This window comes from Lethenteron reissneri, chromosome 22 (assembly GCF_015708825.2).
Source record: "Lethenteron reissneri isolate LAM-NWPU_2019-01 chromosome 22, ASM1570882v1, whole genome shotgun sequence".
NCBI classification, from domain to species: Eukaryota; Metazoa; Chordata; class Hyperoartia; order Petromyzontiformes; family Petromyzontidae; genus Lethenteron; species Lethenteron reissneri.
In genome coordinates, this window is record NC_083800.1 from 4094415 (window position 1) to 4109925 (window position 15511).

At 41.8% G+C, this 15511-nt stretch overlaps 1 protein-coding gene across 3 annotated transcripts in view; it reads right to left on the minus strand.

The window, feature by feature from the left end:
- Positions 1–695: 695 nt before the first annotated feature.
- The window catches only part of CLINT1 (clathrin interactor 1), a 40197-nt gene continuing 25381 nt past the window's right edge, over positions 696–15511 (minus strand). The window contains exons 7-13 of one of the 3 annotated variants that reach the window (XM_061556401.1): positions 15062–15302; positions 11881–12040; positions 11256–11330; positions 9867–10174; positions 9419–9605; positions 2007–2079; positions 696–1460 (exon numbers count right to left, since the gene is read on the minus strand). In XM_061556401.1, the coding sequence (XP_061412385.1) occupies positions 2009–2079; positions 9419–9605; positions 9867–10174; positions 11256–11330; positions 11881–12040; positions 15062–15302 (1042 nt within the window). In that variant the 3' untranslated portion in view covers positions 696–1460; positions 2007–2008. Of the gene's footprint in view, positions 1461–2006; positions 2080–4671; positions 8759–9418; positions 9606–9866; positions 10175–11255; positions 11331–11880; positions 12041–15061; positions 15303–15511 lie in introns of those variants that run through there. The other 2 variants (XM_061556400.1, XM_061556399.1) reach the window with 2 other exon arrangements.

Below are 15511 nucleotides of genomic sequence, written 5' to 3' on the forward strand. Positions count from 1 at the left end.
ATCATGCAAATGTAACCGGGTGGGAAATTCAGGGCTGTAGCAAAGTGAAGGGCCAGCCACACACACACACACGCACGCACACGAACGCATACTCTGGGAGGATACGTAGGGAAATGAAGAGTGAGCGCAGAGCAGTATTTTACATAAACTGCTCTGTTCATGTATTGTTAATGGAGTCAGCTGGTAGGCAAATATGGCCATTGTACGATATACATCGGATGTTTTTCATTGCGCGAAATCAATAAGTAATTAAAAGCAGGTCAAGCTTCTTCGGAGACTTCCAGCAATGCATGTTCATAAAGCAGTCCTGTTTGCAAGACATTCATCATTTTAGAATTTTTATTCTTTACAGTAATCACCACGTCAACAACACAATGATTTCACTTCGACAGTTTGTATTTTAGCTCCAAGCTAAACAAGTTAAAGAAAGAAAAAACTTGCTTGTGTTACATTTGGAAGGAATTTCTCAAATCCCTGTGCCTTGCAAAGAAAAGTCACTTGACCATACGGTAACCAGTTGTTTAATAAATTTATTTTAATATTGTCTTATTATATCAGCTAAACTTGCTGATGCAACATTAACAATTTATAACCACAATTATTAAGATGGTATAATATTGCCTGCATATTACTTGGCAGCAAAAGAGGATGTTGTTTTCCCATTCCAAAACTAACACGCAAACATGTTTTTAAAATTATTATCCATACTAGTTTGTGGTTTCTTGAGGATCCCGTTACTGTTAAAATTAACAATGCTCTCCGTTTGATTTCAATTGGCAAAGTAAACTGTGGAACATTGTGTTGCTATGTTCACCAAACCATCACAAGACACACCAAATATATATTTTTAAACAAAACTAGCTTCAAGAAAATAATTGCAAAGCACAACCCCATAATAGCACGGCATGCCAATAGCCCTTACTATTGCCTTTGTCTCGGATAGAAAGTAAACAACTTTTGGATGCTATGAACATCATGAATTCATAGTTCTTATATTCCGAGGCTCGTTAACAGGAATGTGATTATAAATGTTGCATTCTCAATCGCTCCACCTCTCGACGATGTACGCGGCGGTTTCGGCAGAGTGTATTACTGAAGAACAGCACGGGTACAATTAACATTTGTCCCATTTTGTTATGTACAATTTAAATAAAATTCCGGCTTCACCACTGTCACTCCACCACAACGAAATAATAAAAATAACATACGCCATTAAAAAAAAAAACACAATTTAAACTATATTATGCTACATGGGTCAAGTATTACTGTATGCGGTGTGCAGCAAAGGGCAATGCAGCCAAAGCCACTGTTGTACGGTACTTCTGTGTTCCCACTTATATGTACCCCACCTTCACCAACCCACACTGACCGTTGTGGTCACGTGTGGTCAAATAACCCTCACGAGTCACGCGGTTGTGGGAAGGACCTCATCCGGCAGCGGATTCAAAAAAGGGCGAGAGCTATGATGAAAAGTGCGACAAAAAACATCTCATCAGTAAGGCGAACTCAAATGTCTCGAGATCAAACAAGTGCATTGCATAAACGTGGCTAGGGCGGTGACTGTGTGGGCGAATGTGCAAGTTAGAGGCGGGTGAGAGGTGGGTTGACGCTAATTTTTGCTGGGTGGGTGGTAGTTTTAATTTTGTCACATCTGCCAATAACTCATCCGAGCCTCACCGAGAGACCGACAATGGGCAGCCAATGGGCAGAGTCTTGGCAGTCACGAGAGCGGATCGATTTGGCCGTGTATGATGGTGCAGGCTGCTGGGCGGAGTTTTTTTTGTTGGTCCTGTTTAATGCGGATACTGTAAATTGCCATGCAGGCGATTTCACCAGAAGTGAAGCCCTCCCTTCCAAACAGCGGCGGCGGCCGCAGTGGTGTGGTTGGTGGGTGGCAGGGGTAGTGTGACAGGGTCCCACCCCTTGTTCGTGATTGATGGCTGGACTCAGGCAAGGTCAGCTGACAGGAAGCCAAGGGGCAGGGTTAGAGTTCGCTTCCCCCATACCTTTATTCCCCGGCTGCAGCTGAAGGTGATTTATGGCTCGTACAGCGGATTCCGTGGGGGCCCGTTCGTGCCTCTGTTAAAGAAAGAGGATAGAGGAAGGGAGGTGGGGGAGAACGAGAGTGGGGGGGAGAACAGAAAAAGGGAGGAAAAAAGAATGGGCCTTCACTTCATTTCAAACGCTGCAACAAAAAATGTGATTGCAGAGAGTCCAATCAAATAACGAAATGTCACTCATCGGCGGCGCGCACAAATGGGTTATTATAAATCACCGTGTCAAAGGCAATGGGATGATTTCATACAGAGCCCTGCTGAAATATTGGTGGATTAAGTTACAGCATGCCGGTTCTAATATTACAAAAAAGGCCCAAATGCAGGAAAACGCATGTTTTCTAGGGAGAAACTCGCAGGAAATGTGTGAAAGATGACTGAAAAAAATAGAAAATAAGGAACCTCACAAGTTAAAACATTTATTTTCCCCATTCTTCACTGTGATTAATCCACATTATTCCAAATGTATCTTAATGTTCACGGCAATTGACCTCATTACAGTGATTTTCAAAACGTAATAAGTCATTTGATTACGTTTAATAAATATATATTTTATGATGTGAAAAAACAAGCTAATACAAATACATTTTCCACTTCTGTTTGTATCACAATAGCATCACGAGCCACTATCGAAACAAATCAAAATTTCTTGCAAATTGTTTTTAAACAAAAAATCCCATAAAGCACCGGGTGAAAATAAGCACTTCCGTGTCCACAAGCTCCCAGGTGCCGATGGCCACGTGCTTTTTTTTACAGTTACACGAATTCTCCACAAAAGCCCCTTCACGAAAAAAAATAGCAGAGGACCGGGCCCCCCCGCCTCCGTTCACTCGCCGTGGCTCAGCCTCGTACATCACTGTCGCGTTATTCGTGACAAAGCCGTTTATCAGTGCGCCTTTTTGGCATCATTTGAGCGGCTGGAGGAAGCAGATATGATATCCCAGAGTCGTGGGGAAACCTGGGAGGCACAGGGTCTGGGTTTGAGACCCCCCCCCCCTCACTGAACGACAATTTGGCCCGTTCGCGACTGGACGAGATAGTTGTCCAAAAGGAAAAGATGTCGATAGGGGCATAGAACGAGATACCTTTGCACCTTTAAACTTGTATGTAATGCCGTCATTGCGTACTGACAAAAGGTGTGGGGGGGGGGGGCTAAGAGGAAGTCTAAGCTATCTTTCTCTGAAAGTGAACAAAAAAGAAGTGGCTTTAAGCAGTAACAGCTGAGCAAAAGTGATGAGATATGATTTCAAAAGTGTTACACAGAATTGTCTTGGCTCTTTGCTTGAACTTTGATGAGACGCACCTGCACTGAAATCCACATTACAAACGATTACCAGCATATGAAAGCATTTTAAAGGGAGAAAAAAAAAAAGCTATAATTCAATCTGCATGTTTCTAGAACATGCCAGAAATGGCACTTTCATGCAACGCTGTGCGTGGCGTTGCCGAACGGTCGCAATAAATGAAAAACCAAAAAAAACACTCGAGCAAGCGATTGAAAGGTACACGCTCTGCTTCGGTGTTTAACACACACACAATGTGCAGAACAGCATTGCATTGGCAGGCAAGCAATGAATAACTGGGCACAAACAACTTGCTTGTGATAGTATCATCCCATTACGGAAAAAGCGGAGATGAAAAAAAAGTGTTCGACCATCTGTATATAATTAAGCTCGTTGGATGTGGGCCGACAGGGCCACGCGAGCTCTCTCCATTCTCGCTGCGTCACATTTCATGGTAAATTTCATTTGACGTCGACTTGCTTCATTGCACTTGTCTTTCTTCCGCGTCCTGTTCGCCTTATGTCCCGTCTGTTTTGAACCATTTCACCAATTTATTTCAATTCCCCTGTCAATGCCCCGCCGTTGCTTTCATTGACCCAAAAGCTATCTTTCGCCTCCCATTTGTTAACTTTTGGATATTCTAGTTTTCATACATCTTTTATACTCTTGCTCCTTCGTCTCTTTTTTTAAATGCTGCGAACAAGCAAATGTTCCCGTATATTTCCACAAAAAAGGCGATGAGTATTAACATGAGCAATGTACACAGCCTCGAGTATTGGCATCAACCACACTGGCTAAAAACGCCAAGGACACCAATTCAGTTTAGTTTACATGTAATCAATAAGAGCGACCACACTTCTCAAAAGGCCGTGTAAAACATTCTTACGTTCACATGTTTATGAATACCAACCCTCCTCACTCCGCACTACGTTCTATCAAATTACTGGGGCTTTTGGCAAAGCCTTGCGGGAAAGTCAGTGGGGAAGGGCTCTGCTTACTTTAGCCGATCGCGTTAATTGCAGAGGTCAAGCCTACGCGTTCAGCACTGCGGTCAAACCCTTATCCCCTTGCTTGCCGTGGTATAATGCCAAGTCTTGCCAGCGACCCACATCATGGCAGGAAGTTGCCCATTTGGTCTTTTTGGAATACCAAAGTAGAGTATTTCTCCTGGGTCAATCAGTGTCAATTTGAAGGAGGCAAAAACATTTTTTTCGAGGCAAATGTTAAGTGGCAAAATTAAATTAAAAAACAAGGAAAAAATAATTTCGTTTATTGAAATTGTTGTACATGAGGAGAGTATTTAAATGAAGTTAGGGATTTATCACCAAAATGAGAAATGTTTTGCACACATTTTATTAAAATCTTTTTTATTAAAACTCTCAAAATGTGTAATCAGCGATTAATTCAAGAAAATCCAAACAAAACACATACCAGGAGATATTCACCCTCACTTTAACAGTTTAAGGCATCAAGTTACAGAATGAAGTATCCATTGCTGAACCCTGAAACCCTGACTGTAAATATATACACGTACCAACTTAAATCTCTGATTAAAGTTACATTATTTCAAAATTGTTAATGGATTATATTTGCCATTTCCAGCCTCAAAGTATTAAACGTTACTCTACAACTGAAATAACATATAAGTCTAGAGGACAACAGAATAAGCTTCCCATACAATGTTGCAAATTACAAGACTAAACTGCAGTACTCCAGTAAAACCAATTGACAATGAAAGACCAAAAATCTTTAAAAGAGCTGTTCATAACTGCATATCACGAATATACAATGCGTACACAGCACATGTCAGAGAAAGCTGTGTACACATTTAATCCTCATACATGGGAGCAATACACATCAGCTTATGCATGACAACAACTCTTAAGGTCACTGGCATTTTTTATTAAAATGAATATCTAAGTAGTTAACTATAATTGATACTACTGCTTGTTTTTTTTGCCTACTTAATAAATAATTGAACACATTGCCATTCACAATGAGGCTGGAAATGATTACTTCAGTGCATCGTCAATGCAAAGGACAATATTTGAACATTAGACTCGAAGACAAAAGGTCCTGATCGGTATCTGGGCACAGAATGACTTTCACTCCCAAGGAAAAGGTAGCACACTCCCTTGCCCTTCCAGGATGCCAGCATCGTGCCTAGAAGCCTCGAAGCTCAGAATGTCAAAGCGTAAGGGATTTCCTCCATAAGTCAGTTACATTATCCATGAATTTTCAATTGGAAAATATTTTGAAGAGTTCAATATTCTATCATGATCAGAATGTAAAGTAGCTTCAATTGAAAAAAAACCTATTTATTACAGCCAATGTTACCATTTTGCATCCCTTAGTGTATTTTAGTTTGAGCGATTAAACTACGATGATAAATGCCAATGTTATGTTTAAAGCGTATCAATTTGTTTTTACAGATGAAGGGACATAACATGGCAAAGTTAGATTGTTCACGAAATACTTTACATTTTTCTTAAATGATTACAGTATACAGGTACGCTAATCAAATGCTTCAAAATTATTACTTAACAAATAAATCAAGTGTATGGAGTACTATGCGTAACATTTCTCATGAAAAGCATTTGCACAGAAGCTGCTCAGCATCTGTAATTGTCGAATAGTACTACACTGCGCTCCTGTATTGACAAACACTACACCAGCAAATTACACTTGCCCTATTCCGTGACTGCATGCTAAAGCAGGGCACCAAGAACAGTAATTGTTAATATTCGCTAGTTTATAGACCATTTCAACGTGTGACGTTTGATACCATTACCAAAGCCTGAAGGTCAATTGGCGGTGTACACATCGCGGATTATATGCCAATAGATGTATCCAACTTTCGTCAAGAATTAACATGATTTGGGATGTTTTAGGTATGGGTGACCTATACCTTAAATGATTCACTTTGTATTGGAAAGTGACTGACTTCTGAAAAAAAAGATAGCAACTCACATGAACATTCATAAGATTAATTACTTTTGGCCCAAAACCGTCATGTACATCGTATGCATTCGTAAAATCATGCGGGTGAAAAATAAAACAGGCTGTGTCGGCAAGCCATTAGACGAGTGACAAAACCAAACACACAGTAACGGTTGACCGGTGGGCAATTGTTCAAGTTCAATCCCTGGACAATGCTACGTAGGTGTTAACAAAGGCCATTGTGTTCCCCTGTACTTGCAACTAAATAACCATACGTTTAACTTAGTGACTTGAATTCTACTTTAAGATTATAGAGATGAGGCCACGAAGAACAAAACATTTTGCACATGAGGCTTTTGAACGTCATATTATTGTATTTGGAAAGGATGCTGCAAAATTATCTGCTGTTGACTCCAAACGCCAGCAAAGTTTAAACTGACATTTCTATACCGCCGCACTAATAAATGCTAGAGTAAAATTACAGTTGCACATGAACACAAACTTTACACTGGCCGCTTGGATGAAACGTTGGCTTGTCCATTTATAGCCCTGCGGAAACGGTTTTGGATATATTTAATTTCAAAGTAAATTAAGCAGTACATACACACAATTGGGAGACACGCATATGTGTACTGAATATTGCAGCTCTAGCAACGATGACTCTTCAGAATGAAGGAAACGAATCTGAACTGAGCAAGAATGTTAAAACTTTAGCCGACAGACCTTCATGAAGATGAGGATTTCATTAGGTCTGCCCGTCAAATATTGACTCTCTGCCTGCACAGTTCGGATTAAATATATTTAAAGCATGTATATATATATATACACTGCACACGTGTGTATATATGTTTGTGTGTATGTGTCAGCATACATGTATATACTTTCAATTACACACACGCAAGCCTGTGTACATATATGCACGCAAATACATTGCAGACATGTACTATACATGTATTAGTAAATGGGTGGGAATAAACTATAAACGGTAATCCCATCCCACGTTATTTAAATTTGTTAGAGTATTATGAGGTTTCTATATACAGGGCGTTTCAAAAAGATGGACCCAATTTCAGAGATAGAGCAATTTCAAATCGGGTGCATGTTTTTAAACACCCTGTATAATTTATAGCGCATCCATCAACCAAGTCAAACATGTACCTAAACCATTAACTAAAACGGTCTGACCTACATTCAAAGCACTGATTTGGATATTATTGAAATCACTAAACAAACAACAAAACATGAGTAAATTATTTATTTCCCATTTCTCCACACGTAATTTAGCAACCTCTACCCCATGAATAAGGCCGATAAAAATCTGAAAAAAGCACTTAATGGAGCCGCAACTGATTTTTTAATAAATTTTTTTGAGTATACTGTTATTCTAAAAATGCAGAAAAATAAGCTCTGTCGTATTACCCAGTCTGATATTTTGCTACGACTGTATACGAGGGCAAACGTACAATGACACCGATGTTAAAGCATGCCACAGCCTTCCTCCTCAGTTGTCCATTGAGACGACTTCCATTATCAATATTTTTTTACCCCCCCCCCATCACAAAAAAACACACTTTTATAACCGCAAAGAGCCTTCAAACGCTGCAGCCAATGACAAACATTTAAATAAGAAAATCACTTTAAGCAAATAAACCAATCAAGTAAAATGCTATGCATCAAAATAAGTTGTGCAAGATTGCAAATAACAAACTAAAGATTGAAATCCACGGCAAATGATGATCACTTGAACGTAAAATCTGTACAATGGATGATACTTGGAAGGGTAGTGATTTACAAAATATCCCTAAAATTTATCTAAATATGGAAATGCATGCAATTTTTATGTCAATCTTAACGTGTGTTCGTATGAGTGGGCGGTGGGACTTGCCAAGAGCAGTAGCCTGAGTAAGCACTTCGTATATGCGCATCTCATATTCATTATTTTACTTGATGAGCGTAGGTTTAAATGGTTAGTGAGGAAGCATGAAACAATTGCATAAAACCCATGTACTGCCAACGTATTTCATTTATTAATAAAAAGTTTATACACAAAACAACCATATTTGCACCTCTTTACCCAAATAACTTTTGTCACCCCCCCATTCCACCAACAACTAATCTTGTATAGTCTTTATTTGCTGAAATTGGCAAAACCAGAGAAGGCGTCCGTCTTTGGCATGGAGCCCGGAGCCCCGCCCGGCATCCCGGCGCGCATCATGGGGGCGGCGCTCATGTTCATTCCCACCATGCCTTGCGGTGGAGGCTGCTGCTGCTGCATTACTGGAGCAGGCACGCCGAAGTGCTGCTGTTGCTGCAAGTGCGGTGGAGACATCATGCCAGCAGCCGGCTGCATCCACGGAGAGGGCCCGGGCGCCCCGGGAAACTGCATGCCCTGTGGCTTAGGGGCGGCGGGAGCTGGGGTCCCACCGAGCGACATGTTCCCAAAGCCCTGGTTCAGTGAATTCATCGGCGGCTGCTGCATGGCTGTGTACATGTACATGCATAAAACATAAAAATAAAGTAAAAATAATTGGTGGATTTTTCTTCTTCGTCCACTACAATACGAGTTTCAATTTAGACTGTCGTAAACGTTATGAGAACGTTATCCCAAGATATGTTAAGCTGGTTACAGTCGAGAACGTATACATGTGAACATATATAGACGCTTAACAAAGTACGTATGGGAAATGGATACATCAAAAAGTACAACTGTATAATATTTATAACTCTACTACAAAAAAGATTGTATGCACGATTGGCCTTGAAACAACCTAAGCAGATTTTGCTTAAATACATCAAATTTATAAAAGTTAATCATTCATAACTCAAATATGTTGCATGAAAAATGTATTTTAAATAATAAATAATATAAGTTTTTTTTTACAGCTAAAACCATACAAAGAAGGCTCTCCTGTGAATGCACTCCCAAACTTAGGCGTTCAATGGGTCCCTAAACCACTCATATCATGTGGAAAATTACTTAATGCTGCATATAACAGCAGTGACAGGGAAAAAAACGAGTTTGGGAGATACATTTTGGCAGTAACAGCTGAAACGGTGAATGAATTATTTACAGCCGACATTGCTGCTTAAGTGGTGCAGTCCAATTGGTCTTGTAACTCAAACCATAGCAGAAGAACCTACCTTGTTGCTGCATAAGGGCATTGATGGAGAGCTGAGGCGCTTTGGATGGCTGTGCGTAGGGGCTGAGTCCCTCCAGGCTAATATTAACTCCACCACTGTCGGACCATGTCGAGTTCTTGGCACGGTTGTCCAGGCCTCCTGCGTTCATGTTTGCCATCGGTTTCATTCCGGACATGGGCTGCATAAACTGTGACAAAAACACAACAAATGGACGGACACAGAAATGTACACAGTAGTTTTGTGAGAATACGGGTAGAGACTTTCCAAAGTGTCTATTATTCACAGGATCTTGACAGATGGCAGCAGCTTGGGGAGGCTTTCATCCAGCAGTGGATAGACCAGAGCTGATGACAATTACGGTGAGCATTACAAACACAGCATTCGGATGACGAACTGTAATAGACGTGCAAAATTTAGTCAAATCTGTCAGCAGATCATTGTCTCTCACCTGCATGCCTTGTTGAGGGTTTACGCCAAAAGTTCCAACTGCTCCCGGAAAGGCAAAATTTTGCTGTGGCTGCTGGAGCCCAGAAAAAAGGTTAGGATTTGTGCCCGACAATGGGATACTCGGCCCAGGCATTTCTCCAAAAAGGTCCAGGCCGGCACCACCATGATTCGTCGCAACATGCTGCATGGAGGCGTTGCCTAATAGGTCATCACTTCCACCACTCAAGGCAGCAGCAGCAGCAGCATTGGGACCTTGGCCGAATGCATTCCATCCTCCCTCAAAGCCACTGTTGGCACTGCCAATGGCCACTGGAACAAAAAAAAGATCAAAATGTAATAGCTTCAAAACATACAGTTCAAACAAATACAGGTTATTTAGAGTGAAGTGAAATGAAAACACAATAGACCCTGCATTTAAAAGTAAATGTGGTGACAGGTACTGCTGGTGAGTTCATTTCTTAGCTTGACATAAATCGGTTAGGGAAGTCTGGCAAGAAGCTAACTCTACATTCTGCCCCATAATTCTTTCTTAAGCACTTGCAACAATGGCCCACTCATTTTAGGCTGGACCATCCTCAGGGAGGTTTTGGTCAGACAGAAGCTTAACTCAAACTTTGATCAATATGGTGAGTGGGAATACGATACACAAAACCACAAGGCCCACCTCCCCATTTTATGGAGATTTACAACACACACAGATAAAGCATCGTTACACAGAATCTGCACACGAGTGTAAATCGCATGAGTTTTTCTAAACAGCTAATCCTATCGCAACTTCCGTACGATAAGGACAACTTTGTCCAACAATGCGTGCAAAATCCCTTAAGCATAACATTGGCTTAAAATGCAAATATTTGTCTACCATCAATTCAAGCAATGGCTCAGCAGTTTCAGAACAGTGTACGGAAATACTTCGGCCCTTAACCAAACGCAACACTAAGAAGGGCATATGACCCACAGTGCCCCCCCCCCATCCTTTCCACCAAGAGTAGAGACACAATGTGAGAGAGGTTTTTAACCCCCCCCCCCAACCTTCTCCCCCTACAGGAAATGGTGTGAAACGGTGTGAAGCAATGTGTACAGGGATCACAGGCGAAAGGTTACATCAAAAATCTGTCACTAGCTCTGAGCAAAAATGAGAAATGTGACAAAATTAAGGTCTGTTAAAGCCAGGTTTAATGCTTTTAAGCACTGCATAAAGAAGCTCTTAAATTTTTTAACTTAAAATTTGTCAGAAAAAGTTTAAAACACAGAAGCAAATTAAGATTGTCAAGTGTCTCTTGTTTTTTTTATCAATATTCAAATGTTAACCTCTCCGATGCTTAGCCTTGAATAATGAGGCACTTATGATGCCAATGTGCAGTAACAGGGTGAAGTGTGTAAGGCAAACCTTGTGATTGGGGGAAGCTGGGAGCCATGGTTGGGGGTCCCGCTTCTTGGAATGCAGTAAAGTCTGCAAAGAGGTCTGCCAAGGGCACAAACAGCATGTGAGCATTGTAATGCAAAGTAAATAGTGCAACATGTTCAACTACAAAAATCGAAATCATTTAGATATTGGTTGGCCACACACTTAGGGTCCATGGCCACACACACTCAATGGTAAAAACAAGGGGTAGAGATGCCTAGCAGGGCTTGGAGGACTCTGTTCACCCAAAATTGTTATGTCACTGCTCTTTCAAATTGGGTCACACGATAGCTGACGGCACCCACCATCGAAACACATTGCCTCTTTACGACTTAACTGCTGGCTGTTTGTCATGATCTTGATTTATCTAATATTTAACACAGTTACATTTTACTTGGAAAAGTAGAGAAATACGAGTAGCTCTGTTTCGCAGCATGCGCACGTCAGGTGTGTCCAACGCGTTGATGGATAGTTTTCCATGCAACGCACGTCATGTTTATTGGCCACACATGAAGTATGGAAGTGGGGGAGGGGGGGGGGGAAGGTGGCAGAAACACTCAGCCCATTCCTGCCCACACTGTAGGGCTTAGCGCAAGGCTGGCGAAGTGACCTGTGCCAGACGCAGAGTGGGTCGGAGCGGTGCCCGAGAAGCCTGGGTCAAAGAGCAGGTCGGCAATGTCACCCGTGGACTTGGAGGTAGTGGCGATGGTGGTGGTGGCGACGGCAGGAGCAGACGCAGCAGCCACGGCTGCCAGTGGAGTGGGAGTAGCCTGCAAAACATCCACCACCACCACCACCATCATCAATTATTCAGCAACCAACATAACATTCCAAAAAATAAAAATTTTGAGCACCACTCATAATTTCAGCCAAGGTCAAAAAGAGTCAAAGTGGCATTTCTCAATCAAACAAGAAGTGGTGGGTTGATGCACATCCTGCTTTGAGCTAAGCCGGTTGTGGAATATACACAGTTTTCAGGTGGGGGTAAGCCCATTTTTATCAGATCTGGGAGAAATTAGGGAATGAATTGAACCCCAACTGGTATTCGAGCTCGCAGAATTCTAATAGCACACAGCACAGCTCTAACTGCATCGTACATGTACAGCTGCTGTGTCGGTCAACTGCTGGATGAGCGTCTCCCCACCATTCATCACACTTGGAATTGCAGAACCACTGCGCTAGCTGGCCTTATTAATAAAAATATGAATAAATAAGAAGGCTGAAAAGTAACAAAAAGAATAAAAAAAAGATAATCTGCTTTCATTAAATTCTGAAAATAAACTAGCAGAGTAACTATATTGTGTTTTTTTTTCTTCTTTACGGACTGTATAAATACAACTTAAGTAAATAAATCCTTTGACCTAAACAGACATATCTGCCATCAATCCCTGAGGTCTCTGCTGCAAAGGCTCGGTAACGAGAAATGCGGAAACAAAGAGGCAGCGTTTATTTGGGAGTGATGAAATGAAAAGGGGTGTGAAAAAAAAGTCTTAATGTCACCCATGAAACCAAAGCAGCATCAATTTGTATGATCCTGCCCTTGGGTACAGCTATTTATATGGAGAGGTCAGGCAATGACTTTGCTGCTGTATCATTTAACAATAGTGTAAAATAAGGCTTATTTAACTCTGGGTTTCAGCGCAAAGATGAACGCACGCAAAAGCTCTATTTAAAATTGGGAGAAAAAAACGAATCTTCATTAATCACCTGCATAAGTAACTATTGCACAAAAGAAATAATTATCTTTCCAGGGCTATGGGTTACCCACTTTAAAGAAAATCTGCATAGAAATGCAAAGCATTCACCGGGCGACAAAAAAACATAACTTAATTTAAGTTTTATCGCATAAACAGATGGGAAGGCGGGCAGATGCCTGGCACTGCATCCAGTCTGAAAAGGTTAAATGGCATCACAGTACGTGTAAGCACTACACAGCTGTGTTTTAGCGAGCATCGCTGTGCCACATCCGTTTCATATGCTCGCAACATCTGATGACCTCGAGAAATGGATCTTGCCAGCTGTGCTTAAAATCATGTCTACCTCTAATCACATCCAGTCCAGATGCATCGATGGGTTAAACAAGTAAAATATAAATGGGGGATTTTTTTTTTACACGCTATATATTCAAAAGTAGCAAAAGTAATAAAGAATGCATGCTTTCAAATAAGTTAAACATGTCAAAATTAAGAAACTATTGTGTAATCATTTGAAAAAAGTTAAAACGTATCTTTACCCACTGCATATATTTATATACATAGTGAATGGAGGTGTTATTGTATAATATTTGCGTGTACATTTAGGCAAGTAAACATTCATACAAGTACGCGTGCATGTGCAAGTATATGCGCACATAACCACGAGGCACACAGTTCAAAACTCATACACGGACATAATAAAGTAATCGGAGGAAATGCAAAAAGATGGAAGGGTGCAAACACAGACATCCACAGGACCCAAAAAGGCACATGCCAGCTGCACTCATCGGAGACGGTACAGTGCATTGCACTGCTGTGGCGGGAACAGCTGGGGCCTCAGCTTGACAGCAGATGGAGGGAGCGTAGCCATAGGGTACAGGGCGAGCGAGAGGGAGACAACGGAGAGAGACGAGGGCAAAGCGGTGGAACGGGCCCATTACCCAATTTCAAACAACAACTGTTCGGCGCCGAAAACTGCCGCTGCCAACAAATAGCTTTCAGATGCCAGTTGTTTCAGCCTATCAGCCTAATGACGGGAAAATAAACGGATTCTAATGGGGTTTATCTTTGACGCACAGCTGTGCTGCAATGTGTTTAACGTTTACTGGGGAAGGAGGATGTCTCCCCTGTTGCTCGTAGGCAAGCACATTTCATCCCCGTACTTTAACGCATCAGATGCCTCAGCTAGCCTAAATGAGGCAGGGACAAAAGGACTGCTTTGTTTTTTAGTTGTAGAATGTTTTCAAGTGGATCCTCAATTAAATGTCTTCAAAAAGTACAAAACTAAATCACTGGAATTTTTACGTGATGCGTAAATGCAGCAATACATATTGTGCGTGCAGATTTACAATACGTGCATACAATGTGAACATGATATTAAAAAGTCGTGTGTGCGTGTGTATGGCTATGTTCCACATCATTATATGATATCAGTCATTTGGTCACTCTTGCTTACGAATACAAGTCCTTCGTCATGCAATGGTTCGTAAGACAATATGCAAAACTGGAACCAAATAAAACGTTATACGAGTCGTACATGATGGGCAGGTCAGTGGTTGAACAGGTAAGTGGTGCATAAAGCTACAATTGGTGACAAAAATTTGATGTAGCTTGCAATTTGTTATTTGTTTGGTGGTGTGGTATGGCGTTACATGTGGCACACGTGCAATTCATTATCTGTGAACAATTCATAGCAATAAAATCTGGATTTCCAAGCCAACAATGGAAATATCGCATATACATGTTCTCCACGTAAATTTGTTTTAATGTAGTTGCTTAATGTTATTTTATATGCTTTATAAAACGGACCAATAGTAAATTAAGTTAAACACAAGGTTAGTTCTGAACTATTAAGCACAAATAAATATGGCATTGAATGTAAAAGGACCTTGACATTAAACCATGAAAGTCAACTTCCTTTAATACTGTAATCATATCAAAATAATGAAACAAAATCTTACCAAATGGTTACGCAGACTACTCGGTTAAAACCAGCACGAGCAAACGTCAAGCTACCCACGCAGAAGCTCCTGCATCAAGAACCAGGATACGCGCACGTATGGCCACGTACAAAATAACCCCCCATCACGCACGCACCTGCGTTTTGACCGGAGCGGGGCCGCCACCCTTCTTATCCGCCCCCTTGTACTGCGTCGCTGCTCCCAGGTCCACCATCTTGGAGGGTACGGCCGGGCGTTTTTTGCCGGCCGCGCTGTTCTCGGCGGCAGCCTTGGCGGCGGCGGCGGAGCTCGAGGCACCGAAGTCGGCTTCGTCGTCCTCGTAGGCGTTCTTGCTGCTGGAGCTGTTCCGTCGCGGCTTGTGATCCTCCTCGCTGTCGCTGCACACACCGCGCACACGGGGAGCCAGGAGACATCTTCAACACGCGTTACACCCATCGTCCCCGCGTGCGGCGGCAAGATGAGCCACTGACACTGCGCGTCGTCACCAACGTCGTCCTCGTCCTCATCATCATCCGTGATAAATCTGCTGTTGGATGAAGGACCTCCCCAAGCTGTAGAGGACGCGGCAAAATATGTATATGCCTAG